The 20632-nt window shown below is 38.9% G+C and overlaps 1 protein-coding gene across 2 annotated transcripts in view; it reads left to right on the forward strand.

Annotated features, from left to right (window-relative positions):
- The window catches only part of WDR33 (WD repeat domain 33), a 68598-nt gene that overhangs the window by 38368 nt on the left and 9598 nt on the right, over positions 1 to 20632 (forward strand). Inside the window, exons 8-16 of one of the 2 annotated variants that reach the window (XM_058812618.1) lie at positions 11314 to 11440; positions 11990 to 12144; positions 12267 to 12345; positions 12859 to 12969; positions 13736 to 13830; positions 14758 to 14844; positions 15063 to 15202; positions 15523 to 15675; positions 16033 to 17079. In XM_058812618.1, coding sequence (XP_058668601.1) covers positions 11314 to 11440; positions 11990 to 12144; positions 12267 to 12345; positions 12859 to 12969; positions 13736 to 13830; positions 14758 to 14844; positions 15063 to 15202; positions 15523 to 15675; positions 16033 to 17079 — 1994 coding nt within the window. Of the gene's footprint in view, positions 1 to 6410; positions 6551 to 11313; positions 11441 to 11989; positions 12145 to 12266; positions 12346 to 12858; positions 12970 to 13735; positions 13831 to 14757; positions 14845 to 15062; positions 15203 to 15522; positions 15676 to 16032; positions 17080 to 20632 lie in introns of those variants that run through there. The other variant, XM_058812619.1, reaches the window with a different exon arrangement.

Genomic DNA, 20632 nt, shown 5'->3' on the forward strand with positions numbered 1-20632 from the left:
TTTAAAGCTCTAAAATAGTTTTAGTTCATAAAGTACTTCAAGCTAACTTATTTTTCCTCTGAGTGTAAGATTTTTGACTAACCAAGTTTCTGTTAAAGTATTTGGAAAATTTTCATTTTGAAATATTAGGCAATATATCTGGTGCTAGCATGGAGGGGTGATGAAGATTTTTCTGCTTCTGAGGAATAATTTTCCTGTTCTAATCAACATTTTTTCCTGTTCAAGCTCTGATTACTTCATGGGAACATAACACTGCAGTTAAGGGTTGCAGTAGGCTTTTAGGATTCTTTCCTTCCAAATTCTGCATCATTTCTTTTTCTTATTCTGGGAATTTGTACCATGCTGCTGGGTCCATGTCCCTGTAGACTCAAATACAAATTCAGTTATAACCTGCATCACAGAGGGGAACAATATTCATGTCTTGGCTGATGTTTTTAATCCTTTGAGGCCAGCAGTGAGAAAATCTAACTGCCAGTGACTTCCAGAAGCACAGGAGGGTTGGAAGAAGTGTTTGGTCTCTCCATAGCCTGATGTGGTGGGATGTGTTGGATTCCTGTCTCCTCTGTTCTGGTCTTGAAAGAACATTCTCTAATATGTTATCATAGGACTCCTGTGTCACACCTATTTATTTGTTTTTACACTAAGAAGTAGTATAGCAGAAATTTTTTTCTCTGCACTTTAAAAATTGCATCTCTCTTCTTTTGTTCACATCTCTGTGTGATGTTACTAAAGGAATCTGAGGACAGGATTTTCCACAAATTATTGCCAGTACTTCTGCTTGAAAACCCACTTAAACTGGTGATAGCCCCTTTGCCTTTCTTCTCATGCCCATATATGTTATCTTTACATGTTCTCCATATCTTTCCTCTCTGGTTTTGATATATCTGAGTTACTTAAGTATTATTTGGTTGTTTTATCCCATTTCTTCCTGTTGACATGTCTCCCTTTCTTTGTTAGGTTTTATTGCACAAAATCCCTGGTAAGTTTTGAACATCATATTTTTCCCTGTCTTTCTGTTCAGCCACATGTGAAGAGCTTTGTTTTAGATCCATTCATGTGCTTGTAGAATTTAAAATAGGCATGCACAGAATTTTAGACAGCTTCATAAATACTTGTACAGTCACACTGCAAAACAGTTGTTTAATAAGGGATCTCTTTTTAGAATTAAAAATTGTATTTCTCTACTTACTTAGGAGCTGCAGTGTTATTTTTTAATCTAAAAGAGGAAAGGATTTCCTTAAATTTCAGAATTATTAGATGGCAAGAAGGAGAGGATTGGGAGGGTAGTGGTGATACAGGAAAGTCAGGAAAATAAGAGGAAATGAGGTCACAGATGGTGCAGAAATTTAAAGTAAGACAGAAAACATTCCTTGTTTCTGTCTCTTGCCTGACCTCATCTCTGCTGCTTAAAATTTCAAATGAAGGGTTTCTCTGTCTTAGGTGTCTGCAACATTATTCAGATCATTGTTTGTCTCCTGCATTTCAATTACACTTTTTCACTGAGATTATTTTTTTAAATTTTGCTGTGTTTTTTCTCATTAGCCCCAAATCACAGCTAAATTAAACATGCCTATGTAGTAGTGTGATATTATATATGATAATTACATGCCAGATTTTTTTTCTGTTTCAGTTCATGGTACTCTGTTCATTGGGTGGGTTTCTGTCCCTGTAATTTTTCAGCCCTTTTGTATTTCTGTTGCTTAGAAATTAGCCCTCTCTGCTTGAGATGAGAATTCTGTCTGCTCAGGAAGGGCAGTGCTTTGTAACCAGTGCTCTGCTTTCTGCCAGCAGTTTATTTCAGTGCACCTGCTGCTTCCCACTCTGCTCAGCCTTGGTGGCATTGCAAAATGCACAGAGCAAATTGAATAAATTCTGTCTTCATATCCCTTCCTGGATCTTTTACACTTGCTAATTGGATTATTGACACACAAGTCTTTTCCTGCAGTCTCTATCATAATCTTTCTGTCTGCCCCCTCACTTCAGCCCAGGCCTGCTGCTGTTTATTAATACTTGGGAGTATTGGCAGTCATGCACTTTTTGCCTTAGGACCAAAGAAAATAGTTTTCCCAGCTTCTGTGTCCTAAACTTAGTATTTATTTGCTTGAATTATAGTGGGCTCATAATTATAAGATATTTTGTAATAGCAACTGACTGTCAGAAATAGTTTATGTGTATTTTTTGGCTGGCAAGAAGAAAAATAGCATTTTTCTTGTGTATGTGTATAATGTGTATAAGTGCTGTCCCTTAAACAAAAAGGCACCTGTCTGGACAAGTGTTCATCTGGGTCTGGCCAGATGATCATGGCTGTCTTTAAAATTCATTACTTTATTTGACTGACAGGTGATAGTTCTTCTCTCAAAGGAATATTAAAAAGGCAGGAAGCTGCTCTGTCATTTTAATCATGGGAAAAAAAATTCTTCCAGTTAAAGAATATCAAGTTAACTGAAAGATTTTGGTAGTCCTTCTGTATTGGGTAATATCTTTTTATTAAGAGAGTCTGGGTTCACTTGGCAATAAGGGAATATCAAGAGAAGACTTCTTGTAACTTCTTTTACTGAGATCCACATACTTTTCTTAGTTTTTTGCAGCTTGCTGAGAGAATTCTCTGATCATGTGGCCACACAGGGGTTTCTTTGAAACTTGAATTAACCTCTAAACTAGGTATTTGGGCTGTTCTTTTCTCTTGCAACTGCCATAATCACCAGGAGAATTCAAATGAGCATCCAGCAGGATGTTAAAGGAAATAATTACTGGAAATTACTTCTAATGGTTACTCTTAGATTTTCTGGGAATCTTTGTTCTCTTCCCAGAGCTGACTTTACCACTTAGAACTTTGACCAAAATTTTGGTCAAAGCAGAGAGCTAGAGGCAAGGCGGTACTAAACTGTAAAGTGTCTGCTCTGATTTCCTCCCTTTCCCCTCTGTTAACTAAATTGCCAGTCTGAATTTTGGGATGCACCCAAGTTCCTTTATTAGCTTCAAGTTCATTTCAAAATACATCTAAATTGATGCTGTGGTTTTGACATTCCTTCTTAGCATTATGTACTGTAGTTTCAGTAAAACTATCAAACTTTAAGTGTCACAAAGGTGGAAAGGTGGGGATTGTGGCTCCCTGGTGGCAGGAGGTAACCACACCAAGTCATAATTTTCAGGAATTAGTGCCCAGAACTAGTTTCTTAGTCTGTGTTTAGAAAACCCCACTGAAGCTACTCTAGGTTCAGTTCATCTTAAAATCCCATCAGGTCCTGGAAGCTTCAGGCACCAGTTTGTAACTCATGCCTCACTTCATTCTTGATTCATAAAATACAAGTGGGTGTTTTGACTGTTCAGTGGTTACTTTGACATAAACTCTCACTGTGAGGCTTCAAATTATTTGATATTCTTATAAAATTAATTTTTTCTGGTTCTGCTTTTTTTAAGTTGATGGTACAGGCTATAGGCAGACTCCAAAACACTTGTTTGGTTCATTTTTGGAGTACTTGCCTGGGAAGGCTTTCATGTTTTGGTCTATTTTTACAAAACAATACTGCAATTTGATTCTGTACCCAGATATGAGGCCATAAAGCTATCAAAACTGCAGACAGATTGACAAAATAATGCAATTTCTCATCTGTTGAGTTGATGCTTTTTCTGCCCTCGAAGGACCAGTGTTGTTCCACTCTTGGGCACAGTGTGAACCCCTGTTCACAGAACAGAACCCCTGTTCTGTTCTCCCCTGTTCTGTTCTCCCCTTGCTCAGCCCTGCTGGGGCTCCAGACCCTCAGCCCTCCTTAGAAGCAATGCAGATTTTATCAGATCCAGTGCCAGGGATTCTGAGGAAGGTGCCAGAAAACCAACAGTAGGAAACTTTGGGACACTCTTCCTGAGGGAGTGGGGGTTTGGCTCCTGGCAGATGTTGGTGTTATGAAGCATGAGAGATTTTCTTACAATTGCTGTTCATTTTTTAATGTTTCTTGTACATATTTTCTTATCATTAAATGTAAATGCCCTTGTAAATAAATATTTTCTGTCAATGAAAAGCAAGTGTGTTGCTGCTTTCAAAGTAGGCTGGCTAATTTTTTAACAGAAAAGAACATCTAGTCCCAGCTACTTTACAGGTAATGTAAAAAAAAAAAAAGAAAAGGTTCCACCTTTTGCAATTAAAAAAAACTTCCTTTTAGTTCTCTGATAAGTACATGCAAAGAAATCATAAATAGCAATGAGAATTTTAGTAGATAACTGTGCAATGAGAATTTTAGTAGATAAGTAAATGCAAGGTGGAATCCAGTCTGCATTTCATAAATAATTTAACTGTGAGGAAAACCTGTCTTGGTCCTTGAATTCAGCCGCATTACTGCTAAGCATTCACTATTTGGAATAAGAAGGTGTTGGAAGTTTTAATGTGGTATATCTTCTCTTTTGACACTTTCTGCCCTTTTTTCTCTGTCATTTCTTCTGAGCTAGCTCTGTGCTTTCTAATTTATTTTTTTTAAGATCACTAGTAACTTTTTAAGTAGAAATAATGACTGCTGTATTGCACTAAAGCATTGTGCTGCATCTAAAGCATTATCACATAGGTGATCTCCATCACAGAGGTGCTTTTAATGATATAAATAGGGGATTAAGTGCATAAAATTGGTGCTAAGTTAAAATATCTGGATGCTGATTAAGCAAAATTAGTGACATTTTAGTAATATTTTTACATACTAAAATAACTTAGTGTTGATAATTAACTGTGGTCAGTCTAGATATGACTTAACTGTGTCTTATGATTGAAAATTGTGAAACGTGCATATTTAATTGATTTTTTTGTTGTTGTTGTTCTCACAAAGAGAATGTTAAACAGCTTTTAACGTGGTACAGATACTGGTCTCAGCCAGACTTGCTTTGTCCTGATATGTTTTACAGCACAAATAACCTGAGTAGGTATAGTAGTGATAAAGCCCAAAAATAACTTAAGGAATTAGAAAAAAGAAAATATGTCTGAAAGGAGAGGTATCTTTAGAGTGGTGGTAAACTCTAGCATGAACATAGTCAATGATTAAAAAACATGACCTAAACTAGCCAGCATCTTCAGCTCTGTGATTTTTGGTTCTGGTCAAAACAATTCATTTCAGCTTTGGGAGTTGCTCAGCCTCAGTGGATTGAAGAATTTACCATTCCCTCTAAATTTAGCATGTGGGTACCTAAAAACTTCACCCTTCATGCCCAGTTCCCAGGTACACTGGAACTCAGCTGCTTTTCTTCTCCTTGCTATAAGCAAGCCCTTGCAGAAGATACTGTCATTGAATTTCCACAGGTGTAAAGAATTCACTTTAATGGTAATTACATATGTAGCAACTTTAATTCATTATTCTTGCAGTGCATTTACCATTACCAAGCTGTGCAAACACACAATCAGCATTAAATTTAAATTATTTTGCCAGTTCATTAGGGTTTTGTAGAATTCAAACTATTCACTGATTGGTATAAGTTTGGTATGAGCATATACAAATTCTAAACTCATTTATGGAAACACTGATTACCTGTTCTGGGTAATCTTTGGGACAGTAATTTGTTTACCCACACCTGTTTCATTAGTGTTTAGTGATTATTATTGTTTCTTAACCTCCTGATGTCGCAGATGATAAACTGTCCTGTTACAAGAGGTTTTGTCTGGGAAGAAATTACGATTCTAGAAGTGTAAAAAAAGAAAATGATTCATAAATTGTTAAATATGAATTATGTCCCTTTCTATTGCTGAATTAGTAGAATACTAAGGATCTAGAAGACACTCCCTGCAGGTGGATTAAAACTAGCAGTCTCTGCTGTTGCTCTAGATAACAAATTTAATAAACTAGAAGAGAGCTAGACTGAGCAAACAAAGGACAGTACAACTTGTGTTTGTGGTACAGAAGTCTGAAAGTAGGGTGGGAGGCATTATTCTTAATGCCAGTGAAGACTGAAAGGAACTTTTCCTTTAATTCTTTATGCACAACCTCCCACATGATGCTAAAAAGCACAAGCTGGCTGTGTATGTGTGGGGGAAGGGTTTCTATGATATTCATTCTTGGAGTGGAGAGGAGGAAGTGCAGGAGCTCCCAGGACACCTCTTGGGTGAGGACAGTTCACTTAACTTCATAGGGTAAAGAGCAATAAATTACTGAAATTAAATATAAACCTTCCTGCTGAGCTGAGCAGTGGGACCAAAACTGCCCAAGTTGTTTTAGGTGTGGAGTATTCAGTTCCTCAGTGAGGAACAGGGGATTTCTGGGGAGTTGGTAACTGCCATGTGACATTTCAAAAGCCTTTCATAAAAATGGAACAGAATAATGGCAGAATAATCCAATTTACCTAATAGGCTGCAAGCAAATAGTAAATTCTAATGGAATTGTGTAGAAAACTTATAATTCCTTTCTACTAACAATGTTCCCATTATCTTTGACTTGCAGGTCTCTTTTCTGTCCTTTCTTCCTTGCCCTCTTTTTTGGGGGTGGAGAACCTTAGCTTGGTTTTTGTAAGACCCAATGCTGTTCAATAGTTTGACATAAACTGTCACTGTGAGGCATCAAATTATTTGATATTCCTATCAAATTAATTTTATCTGGTTTGTTTTTTTTTTTTTTTTAATTGATGGTACAGGCTATGGTTTGGTTCATTTTTGGAGGACTTTTTGCAGATCCCTTGGAAATAATCCTGTACCAAGGCCCTGCTCTCTGAGAGGTGTGATGTTGTTTTGGGGACACAGAGAACAGGAAGGTCAATGTCACTGTGTGGTGACAAAAAAAGCTGTGATCTAACCAGGCTGGATGGGGGATACACAATTCTGTTTACTCCCCATTTAGAACAGAATTTTTAAAAATATCCAAACAAATAGAATTCTAAGTGACAAACAGTATAATTGTAGTTAAATGATGGTTAATTCTTTAAAATATAAAAAGTTATAAGTACCCATTTTCTTTGGAATGTGGATGTTAAAATGTGAAGATGCTTTAAGACTGGCATCTTAGTATATGTGTCTACATTCACATAATTGCTGAGAAGGATCTAGAAATTTTCCAGTATCATCTATAAAATTCTCGTTGAGTTCATGTGCATTCAGAATTGGGCACATCCCATGGGGAAAGAATATAAAACAGGAAAGTTGAGCTACAGCAATAAACCTGATGTATCTATAACTGCTATACACAGTTGCATTATAAAATATATGGATATTTTATAGACTATAATATAGAGACAGTGATTCAAACCAGCTTTTTTACATTGTAAGCTATGTTGAGAAAGTCATAAATAGAGAAATTAGTGTGAGGAGGGAAAAAATCATGTCCTTATAATATGTGTACTTTTCAGACTTCTGACATACTTTATTTGATCAAATACCATTATATATAATCTTATTATTCACTAGCCAGGATTTCTGTTCAGTGTCCTTTAAAGAACAACCCTTCAAAGAAATTGGTTAGAACGAATAATAATCAGTATTCTAATTAAGAAGATTGTGACTAAGGGCACTCAAAGCATTTATTATGCATGTGAAAGGTAATACTGGGGAACTACTTCTGTATCTGAGCTTTTCAAAGGTGCTACATGTGCCTGTCTTTGTTTTTCTGCAAATTTATTAAATGGTTGAGAAAAATTGTAGTAAGTAAAACCAACAAGTGTTTGTATATAGGTTTATGCTCAGACTTTCACTCATGTTTTTAAATTGCTTGAATTTCTCAAAAATGTTTGCCTTCAGTCTTTCATTTTGGTTGGTTTGTGGGATTTCTATGGCCACAACTCCTACAGAATTCACACATTTCAATTCATTTATCCTTAAAGTGTCCCTACAAGACAGGGAGTTGATAATAAGGTCCATGCAAAGGAGAAGGAGTTGTTCAGAGAGGAATTCTCACCCTGCAGCTCAAGCAGAGAGGCAGATATGTGTGTGTGTGTGTGTGACTGTTGAAATTACTGAGCAAAAGCTGTTGTCAGCAAACAGGGAATGTAAACTGCAGAGATTTGCATGAATTAAGGTTTTCTGAGCTTGGTGTCTGGGGACAAGGGGGTTTTGTACCAAAGAAGAGGCTGATTCCCAACACTAAGAAGTGAAAACAACTGTGAAATAAATCTGTGAGGTGGCTTTTTCTCTGGAATGTTATTTTAAATGTATTTTCTGCATCATGTGTCTCATTACAGATAATAGTGTGCCCATGTCTCAGCAGAAAGAAGGAAAAGTAATATACAACGTCAGTTGCTTCAATTTTAGAAGAAATTAAGAAAGGTCTGATTAGATGATGCTATTCAGTTATTTTGGTTATGTAAATGTTCTGAGTTAGTTCATCCCTTGTGAATAGTTTATTTCAAGCATAATTGTTGTAGGGAAAAATTTCTTTTCTCTTGAGAAAGCTTCAATGGATTAGGTAGCTAAAGCTGAGTGTGTGATGGTCCCATTTCTGCAGAGCTGGGGCTCAGAGGCTCTGTTGAGGGCAGGATCCATCAATGGTTTGATTACACAGGAGGGTCCCAGCTTTCCCCTCTTCTGCCATAATCCAGAGTGCACTGGTTGAAAGAAAGCTCTCTGCAGGAAATGCCAGTGACCTGTTTAATCATACAAAGATTATAACAATTAGGGGTTTAAATATTGTGTCTCTGATCCCTATGAAGTATTAATGTGCTGATAGCCAAAAGCCTTTTGATAAGTGCCCAGTGGTTTATCTGCTCTGGTTACAAGTTCTGAGTGTCCTGGGGTCTTCTCCTGCCTCTCAGCTCTGTCAGCCTGTGCTGTGTCACTGCCTCTCCCTCCTGAAGACTTGCAAAGGGTGAGTGCTTCAATTGCTGTTTAACACTGCCCGTTCTAAGCCTTATCTTTCTCAGGGTACATATTTGTCTTTGGGCTGGCTTAACTCAAGAAGAGCCTAAAGCAGGGCCTTGCTCAGGATGAGCTGTCACCCAGAGATGGCCTTTCAGCATCACTTGTTTTCTGGATGCAATCCTTTCCATCAAGCATAGTTAGCCCTATGTTTTCCTGTGCTTTTCCATTGCTAGCTGTCCTTGTTTCAGGAACAGCAACAGTACCAATGTCACTCCATGCAGGTAGCAGATTTTTATGGTTTGCTGGGCTTGGTTTATTTCATATCTGTGATGCATTCTAGTCTGAACACATTTTCGTATGATTCAGCCAAGCATTAACTTTAATGGGGTGTTTTTCTATAAGGGTCTTGAATTAAAATCTCCTCTCTCTCCCTGGGGACTGCATGATGACAACTACCTACAGCACATCCTTAGCTGGGAATCTGCCAGCATGGATTCCCCTCCCCTGTGCAGGAGGAGCACTTTCTCCCTTATTCCTGCCTGAATTGTTGCTTCCAAACAAACACTGGGAAGCAAGGTTTGTTCAGCTTCATGTTTTAGTTGAGAGATTTAGTCATAGCAAATGCAGACAGTGTCTGACACTTCTTTCTGCATTAGAAAAGCCAGAGAGAAAGGAAACACTACATCTAGAGTGCCTCTCTTGGTAGCCCAGACCACAGCACATTGATGGTCTTGTCAACTTGAGGCTCTTGCTCTTCCCTGAAACCCCAAATATTCCAGAGATAATTCTGCCTGTTGTGCCTGGGGGGGAGGAGTTGGGTTCCTTGATCTGTATTGTCAGCCAATTCTTACAGTTGTTCCCATATACTTGCCAAGGCTGGATTCATTTCTCCTTTGGTCAGGAACCTCTTCCCTGTCTGTCCTTTCCTCCAGAGAGGAGGAAAGTTACACTCATTTGAGTGTACTCTACATGTTATGAGTTCGCTTCTATTTTAAGATGCAAGTATATTCCATATTCTGATGCCAAAAGATTTTTACTTTTTATATATTTTTCATATATTCCTAGCTCTGTAGACTTCTATTGAATAGTTACATGGTTTCTCAGCTAGCATTCAGTACTTTTCCAGTACTTGTTAGACAGACACATTCCTGGAATCCCATTCTAAACTCTCTTCAGTGAACCAAGGCCATTCTTCTACTTCCCCATGTGTGTGGACATGAACAATGTGAGGAGAAAGACGGGAGGTTTCAGGAGGAGGCTGAACCAAGGGGGGAATTTCTTCATTAACTATACTTTTAATTGGGTATTCTTGTCAATTATGCAAATTTGCTAAACTTATAAAAGTGTCATAGCCCTATATCACATGTGCATTTTGCCATAATTACATCCTTCAATAAACAGTAACCACCTTTATCCTTTTAATCTTTGCCTTGTGATTTCAGGGCTCAGAAGGGCATCAATTCCAATTTGATTTTTCTGTGGCCTCAGGAAAACTTCAACTGATGCTTATTTTTAATGTCTTGTCAAAGTGAGATCTGTGTTAAGACAGCTTGTGCTGCTTTAAGTTATGTGTTCCACTGTGTAGCAGAGCAGTCTGTGTGGGAGCTGTCTGACTTGATGGCAATCCTTAGTTTTTCCTGGGTGTGCTCTCATTCTTCCATGCCATTTATCACTTCAGTGCCTTCATGTTGCAGGCAGACCCTCCTTTCTCAAATTGCTTTTTTCTTCAGTTGCTGCATGCTGCCTCATTTTCTGGGATGGACTATTACTGTTGGCCCTGCCTTGAAGTGGGCTGATGTGGAGAGAGATTGGAGAAAGAAATTATTGCTTGTTATTTCATTCTTATAGTTAATCTCAGAAACCTCATTTTGTCATGCAGCAGGAACAGGCTTTTTTTTTTTTTTTAATGGATTTTAGCTATCTGAACAGCACTGATTCTCTCTCAAGTTCAGTCAATTTAAAAGGAAATTATATCACAAGGGTTTTTCTTTGCTAACTCTTAAGCACTGGAAAAACCTGAATCCCTGTAAACTGGTAAGAGATCACATCTCATCAGGTTTCTTTTCATCATATACTAATTTAGTTTTCAGATCCATTATTTAATTTCTTTGCTTATTTTCTGAAAGGACAGTAAAAGGATAGTACTGATAGGATAGGAATAAATAGGTATTTGCTTTATATTTCTTCAGTTTTTCACTGAAAGAAGTGTCACACAATCATTTTACCTCACCACCTCCATATAAATGCTTCATCAATGCTACATTTAAAATACTGTGAAGTTGTCTAAGGCCAAAGCCTAAAGAAAAGGACCAATTTAAAGAGAAACTTCTTAGAGAATTTTTCCAGTGAGCTTGATTTGAAGGTGTAATCTGAGGAAAAAGTGCTCCCATTAATTAGTGGGAAGGCAAGCTGAATAACTTGGAAGAGATTTTATTTCCTTTATGTTTTGTAACCTGTGCTCTGTGATGTTTTTCATTCAGTTTTAAATTAGTTATAAGGTGAGCACCCTGTAATTTTCCCGTGTCTGTCAAATCTCAGAATGGACAATTTTTATCTTACAGGCCATGGAGCAGATGTGAAATGTGTTGACTGGCATCCAACCAAGGGATTAGTTGTTTCAGGAAGTAAAGATAGCCAACAGCCCATCAAGTTCTGGGATCCAAAGACTGGCCAGAGCCTTGCCACACTGTGAGTTCTTACCCACAGATTTTGTATTTGCTCAAATATAAACTAACTTTATAAAATAATTTTTTCTTAATTCCCTTCTTAGCTCTTTTCCTCACAACTTTTCAGTCATACACAGTTGCTTTACACATGAAGCTGGTGCTTTAGCTTTGCCAGAAAATCCAGAGGTTAGATGAGGACAAGTCCCTACCTGGAAAATTGAGACTTTAACATTTGTTATTTAAATTTGCTTTGTTCTTTTTCACAGTTAATCTAGCCACATAGTTCTCTCACAGACTGAGATAGGGAAAAACAAATGAGGTGATGAAAACTTTGTTATGCTGCAGTAGGAACTGGATACTGTCTCAGTGAGTGCTACCAGTTGCTTTGCAGTACAAACGACCATGATCAGAGCACAGGCCTTTGCACAGGAATCCCCAGTGTTCTGCTTTAGTAGCCTGAACTGCCTTGTTATTGACCTGAATATTTGTGACTGGCAAACAACACATTTATATCTGTGTCTGAGACATCAGCTTCAGGACAAACAATCTGTTTGTTTCTCTCTGCTTGCAGACATGCTCACAAAAACACAGTGATGGAGGTGAAGCTGAATCTCAATGGCAACTGGCTGCTGACAGCTTCTCGTGACCACCTCTGCAAGCTCTTCGACATCCGCAACCTGAAGGAAGAGCTTCAGGTCTTCAGGGGGCATAAGAAGGAGGCCACAGGTCAGAATTCTTTTTATTATGTAGATTGTTATTGTTAAGCTTAGATTTAAAATCAAAATTATTTCCATTTATTTGAAATCCTTGTATTACACCTTGTGGTTGTGGCTTGCTGTGTGTTTCAGCTGTGGCCTGGCATCCTGTTCATGAGGGGCTGTTTGCCAGTGGAGGCTCTGATGGGTCCTTGCTCTTCTGGCATGTTGGGTATGTGGCATTTTCATCAGCACACTGGAAAGGTGTTGGTCAGCTGTGCAAGCTGTTAGACAAAACACAAAATACCTCTTTTCCCCTTTAGGTCTATATTTAACCTGCATATTTGTGGTAATACTTCTTCTCTGTACCTGAGGAATTTGTTAATATGCTTCATTTATGAAGAAGTTTGCCTGTAGAAATGGGCTTTAAAGGGTACAGTTGCTTGCACAAAACTAGCTGTGTGTTTTGTGATGAATGGTTGAAACTCCTAGTTTCTTAAAGCTTGTTCTGAGGTGCTGTAATTATTTTGGTTTTAAATGTACAATTAACAATCCCTACATTACTGAACTGCCTATTAAAACCACAGGGAACAATCAGTTCACCCAGTAGAAAAATGACAGAGGGTTAAATTTGACAAAATATGGGATAGAGGATGAACAACAAGTGAATAGCAGAAGTTTTCTGTTGTAGCTGTAAGAGATATTCAGCTGTGTATGATAAATTTTTATTTTTTTAATGCATCAGGGTTGAGAAGGAGGTTGGTGGAATGGAAATGGCCCATGAAGGAATGATCTGGAGTCTGGCATGGCATCCCCTTGGACACATTCTGTGTTCAGGCTCAAATGATCATACCAGGTAATTTCAAGTATTTAAAGAGAAGGTCTAAGGGAACATATTTACTTTTAGAAACTTGAATAGTATTTGGCATCAATGAATAAATAGATTGGAATGGTTCTGTTATACAACCAGTGGCCAAAGAGAGACACAACTTATGTTAATAGGAAGCACTAGGTGACATTTTACATTACAAGGTAGAGTCTCACCTCTTGTAACAAATATTACAAGATTTTGCTTGGTGGGAGCTTTTAAATCCACTGAAAAAAAATTTTAAAAAAGTAATTCTTGTCATTTCTTACTGAGGAAATACTCCTATCTCCACAGCAATTTTTCCTGCAAATCATCTGCTGGTCATGTCTTTTCACATTGCAGACATGTTCAGAGGCTGTAGTTTGGGTTTTCAGGTTGGACATGCTATAAACACAGTGCATTTTATAAATGCAGTAAATTTTTGTGGGGGCATGTGCATATTTAGTGTATATGAATAATATACTTGAGCAAGGTGGTTTTGGAATGGACTAGAGATTTTTTTTTCATCATTGATGTTGATGCCTTGTACTTACACCCATTACACTTTGAAGTATCTTCTAGGTTGTAATGTTGGGTTTTTTAGTTTTGGTTTGAAGCTCATAGCCTGTGTTCAGATCTAGAGCTAAACGTGATTTTGTAAGAGTTGAATCCTTACATAATCAAGATACTACACTAAAAATCAAAGAACTAATTAGATTAAAAGCTGTTCATGCTCTTGACCCTTTAATGAGATCATGTAACTTCCTTTTGACAGCAAGTTTTGGACTAGGAATCGGCCTGGAGATAAAATGCGAGATCGTTACAACTTGAACCTGCTGCCTGGGATGTCAGAGGATGGGGTGGAATATGGTGAGGCATTTTTCCTCAATAGGGAAGGAGGAGGATTGGGGTCAGGAACAGGCCTAGGTCATTAGGAAACACTTCTGGATAAGATGAGGAAGCAGAATTATAGCATTGGGGACCACTTGGGCAAAAATACCTTTTTGTAAGGATGATTTTACTGCCTGTGTTATCAGTGATCATCATTCCAACAGTGGGTTTTCTTCTGTTTCCACAGCTCCAGGAGGTAAGAGCTGCTCTGTCAGTCACAGGAAGGAGGTTTGGCTCTCCCTCTGGCAATATCTCCAGTTTCCTTTTCTTTCTGAAAATTTCATCTGTTTTCAAGGCTTCCATAGTCCTGAACTGCAACAGGAAAAGCAATAAGAGTTCTACTAAAACCTTTAAACTTTACTCTTAAGGATTTATCCCAATAATTTTAGGCTGCTCAGCATTGCCCAGCTCAATGGTGTGCCTCAGCCACCTGTAGTTGCATCTGTTTCTTCAGATTTTTTTATTATTTGTGGGGTTTTTTTTCTTTTTGGAGGAGGGGGTATTAAAGTGCAGCACTTTAATACAAGTTAAATTTTAAAATATATAGATTTATTATAACAAAAATGGGACTGGTTATGAGTTACTACTTCTTTTTCTGAGCTTCTACCCTAAATAGAAGCTTCTACCCTAAATAACTTCTCTTACTGAGCTTCTACCCTAAATAATCTTCCTGAAAGGACATAGTTTTTGACCTTTTAGGGTGTATTTATAAATCTGAACTTGCAGTTCTTTGAATATCCTGTAATTCATACATGAAACTAAATTGTGACCTACCAGTTGTAAAATATCTATTTACTACTGGAATGTGATACTAATGGTAAAACCATGTGAGAATCCAAAGGGATAAAGTAGTAATATAAAGAAATATTTTCCAATTATAAATATTTATTGGTTTTTTTTCTCTAGATGATCTGGAGCCCAACAGCCTGGCAGTCATTCCTGGGATGGGAATACCTGAACAGCTGAAAATAGCTATGGAGCAGGAGCAGATGGGTAAGTAAGAACTATGGAGAAGTATTCTCCTGAGCAATCCAGATACTGTGGCACTTCTTTTTCATTCTTTTCATATTCTTTGGCAACTCTTTTCTAAAGTTCTGTGTTGTGCATATTTGCCATGTAAAGAAGGATGAGCTGAAAACCTCTGTGAAAAAAATAAAGGATCTTTGTGTAAGTCTGCATTGCTCTGACTGTTTGTTTCCCTGGTGCCAAAGGGAAAGATGAGTCCAATGACATTGAGATGACAATCCCAGGACTGGATTGGGGAATGGAGGAAGTAATGCAAAAGGACCAAAAGAAAGTGCCACAGAAAAAAGTTCCCTATGCAAAACCAATACCAGCACAGTTTCAGCAGGTAAATACCTGATACAGAGTGAACAGAACAACCTGTTCTTTTCCCAGCTTCAAAAAGTGTGTGTCTTTTGAAATGTTTTGGGTTTTACAGCTCTCCTGTATCAACACCCCATGCAATGTACCACAGTAGCTAGTTTAATTACTATTTAAACATAAAATATTGGATTAAATAAGATGAGGAAGTTTTATTCAGCATTGTTTTTACTTTCAAGTATCCATACTACAAAATATTTCAGCATATCCTTTATCCTTTTCATTGCAGCAATGTGTTGCACACATGTTGTTTTACAGAATTAATCTTGTGTTTCCTGATCTTTATAGGCATGGATGCAAAATAAAGTTCCTTTGCCTCCCCCACCTGAGCCATTGAATGATAGAAAGGAGGATATTAAGCTGGAGGAGAAGAAGAAATCACAGGCAGAGATTGAGCAGGAAATGGCAGCACTTCAATACACAAACCCACAACTCCTGGAGGTATGTATGTGTGGAAACACAGGGATTAATAAGTTTGCTTCAGTCCTTTCTGTGACAGATTTGGACTTCAGCACTAAAGTGAGCAGCTTCCTGCAGCAATTTCACCTGTTTGGCTGTTTTCACTTTTTACAAAAAGGCATCTAATTGTACAGGATATTGCAGTTAATGTGTGATGATGTGAAACCCTCAGTGAGGCCCCCACATCTCACTTTACCAGTGGTTCTCTTCAGTTGGTGATTTCTGTTAGTTACAAGGAAAGCATTCTTAAATTCCTGTGAAATTGGATGACTTTTTCTGATTTTTAGTTATAACACACCTCTGTGCTTAGTTGATTTTCTGTCTCTTGTTTTTGGACAGCAACTGAAGATTGAGAGACTTGCACAAAAGCAAGCTGAGCAAGTGCAGCCACCACCCCCAGGAGGATCTCTCCATGGACCTCAGCCTTTCCCAGGGCAAGGCCCAATGTCACAGATGCCTCAAGGCTTTCAGCAGCCCCTTCCACCTCAGCAGATGCCAATGAATATGCCTCAGATGGGACCTCCTGGCCCACAAGGACAGTTCAGACCTCCGGGACCCCAAGGACAAATGGGACCTCAAGGTCCATTACACCAAGGAGCTGGAGGTCCACAAGGGTTCATGGGACCACAGGGACCTCCAGGCCCCCAGGGGCCTCCACAAGGAATGCCAAGGCCTCAGGATTTACACGGACATCAAGGAATGCAGAGACACCCGGGCCCTCACGGGCCCATGGGGCCCCCAGGCCCACAGGGCAGTGCTGGCCCTCAGGGACACCTGGGACCGCAGGGCCTGCCCGGCTCCCAGACTCATTTAGGACCACAGGGCCCACCTGGCCCACAAGGTCACCTGGGTCCTCAGGGTCCCCCTGGAGGTCAAGGAATGCAGGGCCCACCTGGCCCACGAGGAATGCAAGGACCTCTTCCTCACGGCATGCAAGGAGCTCCGGGATCCCAAGGCATGCAGGGCCCTATATCTCAAGGGCCTTTGATGGGACTTAATCCAAGAGGGATGCAGGGTCCACCAGGACCCAGAGATAACCAGGGACCTAATCCACAAGGGATGATGATGGGTCATCCACAAGAAATGAGAGGTCCTCATATGCAAAGTGGTTTACTAGGACATGGTCCCCAGGAGATGCGGGGCCTTCAGGGACCCCCGCCTCAAGGTTCGATGCTGGGACCGCCACAAGAAATGCGTGGGCCACCAGGTCCCCAGGGCCAGCAGGGACCTCCACAGGGCTCCATGGTGGGGCCTCAAGGAAACATGCAAGGACCTCAGGGACAGCCAAACCCTTCGAGGGGGCCGCACCCTTCCCAGGGCCCTCTGCCCTTCCAGCAGCAGAAAACGCCTCTGTTGGGGGATGGGCCTCGCCCCCCCTTCAATCAGGTACGTGGGGTCTCTGCAACAAGGGGAGTTCTCAGAAGGTGGGAGTGATAACTGGGTGTGCAGGAGAAATGCACAGCAGGAGCTGAGAGAATGGAGGCTGGGTATTCCCAGCAGGACTGAGGTCTCAGGGAAATTGAGGTGATAATAAAAAGGGCAGAATTGGAAATAGGTGATCTTTAAGGTCACTTCCAACCCAAAGTATTCATGATTCTATGACATAACTGTGGTAAGGGATTATTTGGAATAGTAGTTCAGAAACCAGTCTGCTGTGAAAATATGTAACCTTAAGAGAAACCCCCCTTTTTTTTTTTAATTTAAAGACACTGAACTGTCTTAAGTGGGGTATTTAATTTGGAGCAGACAAGCACTAATAAAAGCCAAATTTCAAGAAACTCAACATAAGAAAAGTATTAAACATAATACTGAGGTCTCAGGGAAATTGAGGTGATGATAAAAAGGGTTCTGTAGCTTGGAAACAGCAGAATTGGAAATAGGTGATCTTTAAGGTCACTTCCAACCCAAAGTATTCATGATTCTATGACAGGTAATTGTGGAAAAGGATTATTGGGAATCGTAGTACAGAAATCAGTCTGCTATGAAAATATGTAGCCTTAAGAGAAACTCCTTTTTTTTTTCTTTTTTTTTAAATTTCAAGACTGAACTGAACTGTCTTAAGTGGGGTATTTAACTGGGAGCAGACAAGCACTAATAAGAGCCAAATTTCAAGAAACTGAACATAAGAAATGTCATATGTATTAATTAAAGCAAGGTATTTCAACTCTCAGTTGTCCAGAGTAGTTAATCCAAACTATGGGGTGGATTTGCCATTGATGCTGACACACCTGGAACCAGCTTAGCTCTGGTTGCACTTAACAGTTGGCTCTAAGTGCAGAGGGATACAGAGGGACACAGCATTTCCATTTTCTGCTCTAGTGCACATCACACAGAGCTCTCAGTGGTTATTGCCTCCCATAAGTTCCTGGCTGGACAGCACCAGTTCTTACTTTGTCTCAAGTGTCTTCAGTTCTGGGTGAATTTTGAAAGGGAAGTTTGGGGAAAAAAACTCCATACTTAATTGAAAGAAGAAAATGTGTGGTGTTTTTTAATCAGAATTGTCTGTTTTAGACCTGCACTCAATAGTTTCAGTCAAGGCTTTAGACATGCAGAGTACTTGGTGTGTAGTCCAGTACCAACCACAATGAGGAGCTGAATATTCAAATGAGCTTTAGCTCAGAGATTCCTTTTCAGATTGAAGCAGAGTAGCCCACAAGTTGTGGCTTTATTTGAATATTTTTTCCTTACAAATCAAGAATTCCCTCCAGGAGGCTGTTAATGTGCTACTGCTGCTGAGATTTCAAAAGTACCCAAGTTACCAAAGGAGTGTTGGTTCCCCAACTATATAACTTAAACCAGCAGAGTTGTTTCTCATTGCTGTCCCAGGGAAACTCATTTTCCTTTGAGAATAATTGCCCTGCCCTTGCCACTGACACTTTGGAATTCATTAGAGTGCTTTTGATGGGTGGCTGGTTATTTTCTTTGAATACTGCTATCTTAAAGGTTTTTACAGATACTAAAAAAATGACACAGTGAGGTATTGTAACCCATTCTTCCTTCCTTGTGCACCTTTAGTATGGTAATGGCTTTTAAAAATTAACATATTTTAAAATTCATAATGTCAGGTTTTGCTCCATTTTGCTTATTTGTAATATGAATACAGCATAGTTCCTGTTTAAAATGGCCCCATATGTGATTTTTTAAAGCAATAGACTTGAATTTGTTTTGTTTTCTGGATTTGGATTTTTTCTTCTGTAAACCTGTACAAATCTTGTCTTCCTTTTCAGTAGCAGAAGTGTGTGAATATCTGCTTTATCAAGGGCTTGTGACATTAACACAGAACAATTACAGATAATTGCAAGGGTTAATCTCCATATCAAACATCACTGTTACCTGCCCTGGCTGTACACTGGATTTGCTGGGATGCACAAGGCCATTTCCAGCTTTTAATAAAGTGCCTCTTTCTAAACTCTGCATATTTCCCAGCTCAAGCCCAGTTTGAGGCCTGGAATGAATTTTGAAACAGAAATCCCTTGAAAAGGCAGAGTTAGGGCTCTGTGTTCCCAGCTTGGCAGAGCATGGCTTGTTTGTAATCAAGGTTTCTGCTAAGGACAGTTATTTACTGAGTGCTAAAACTGCTGCTTTGCTTAAACACTTCTATACAGGGAAGAAGTTCCATAAAATTTATTTTAAGTAAGCATCTGCTAAATATATGGGAAATGCTGGAACTCCAGGAAGGTTTTGCTCAGGAACAGCAGAGTCACTGTGATAGCTGGCTCTTACCTAGTCAGGATGGATTTGTTCTGGACTCCACTCAACATTCCATCACTAGGAAAGTATTTTTGGGGATTTTAGGGTTTTTTTTTAATGGGCATTAAGCAAAATCTTTTATTTTCTTTATTTTTCCAACATTCTTAGAAAATTACTCAAAGCAAATAAGAAGTTTGTGGTACATATTTGTGTGTTTTTGTGTGTTTATCACCTACATTGCAGCTGAATTTAAATTTTTAATTTAAAACAATATTTCAAGATAAGATGGAGTAAATGCACAAATAAACTTTCTGCTTCCTTGCAACCAGAAACAAAAAGGTAGTGTTTCTCAAAAATAAATTTAGAGCATTAAAATTATTTAAGTTTGATTCAAGAAGAAGTTAAGCAGTGTAATTATGACCCAGTGGTGTGCTGGAGTACAGGTCTTTCAGTATTTCCAGACTGCAGTTTGAAAGAGTTTTAACAAGTCAGTGTGAAGGCCAAGCCTAAAGATGTCTAGGAGAAAAATGACATTTTTAGGTGTTTCTGGTAAGGGTTTGGGGGAGATTGGCTTTTTGGTCATGCCAGCATAGGAAGGTTTTCTATTGCACTCCTGCAGGATTCAGCTTTGTCTGGTTCATATTTTTATTTGGATTGGATTCTTTATCTGTGGTGTAAATTCTGTACATGTCCTGTTCAGTTCCAGTCAAGCACAAACCCCAAGTGATGACTTTTTGTCAGCCTTGTGCTGTTGAAAGGCAGAACCACAACATCATCCAGACACAGTTTTCCTACCAATGTCACCACAGCGGGTCCTGTCAAAATCATTCATGACTCAGTGACAGCAGCTGAATTTAAACATCATAATTTTATCCTTTAAAATTCACCAAAAAATGAGAAAAATATACCAAAACCCACTTATATACTTTATTTTTTTCTTTGGGATCACATAAAGCTCACAAAACTCTGCCCACTCTACTGCCTCTGCTTTTTTTTTATCCTAAAATGAAGAAAAATGAACTTTGCCATCATGTTAAAAATTCAACTCATGTATTTCCATGTTAAAAACTTACAGAGGTTTAGAGGAGAGGTTCCCTTTTGGCCCTGTTGTTGTCCCCTCATTCCTCATTCTTGATGCCTATTTTTGTATATGTAGTTTCTCTTTTTTGTTCATTTCCAGATGAAGTCTTTGGTCTGTGAAGCTCTTTACCAGCCTATAAATCAGTACCTGATATTTTTCAAACAAATT

The sequence above is a fragment of the Ammospiza caudacuta genome, chromosome 11 (genome assembly GCF_027887145.1).
Source record: "Ammospiza caudacuta isolate bAmmCau1 chromosome 11, bAmmCau1.pri, whole genome shotgun sequence".
Lineage (NCBI taxonomy): Eukaryota > Metazoa > Chordata > Aves > Passeriformes > Passerellidae > Ammospiza > Ammospiza caudacuta.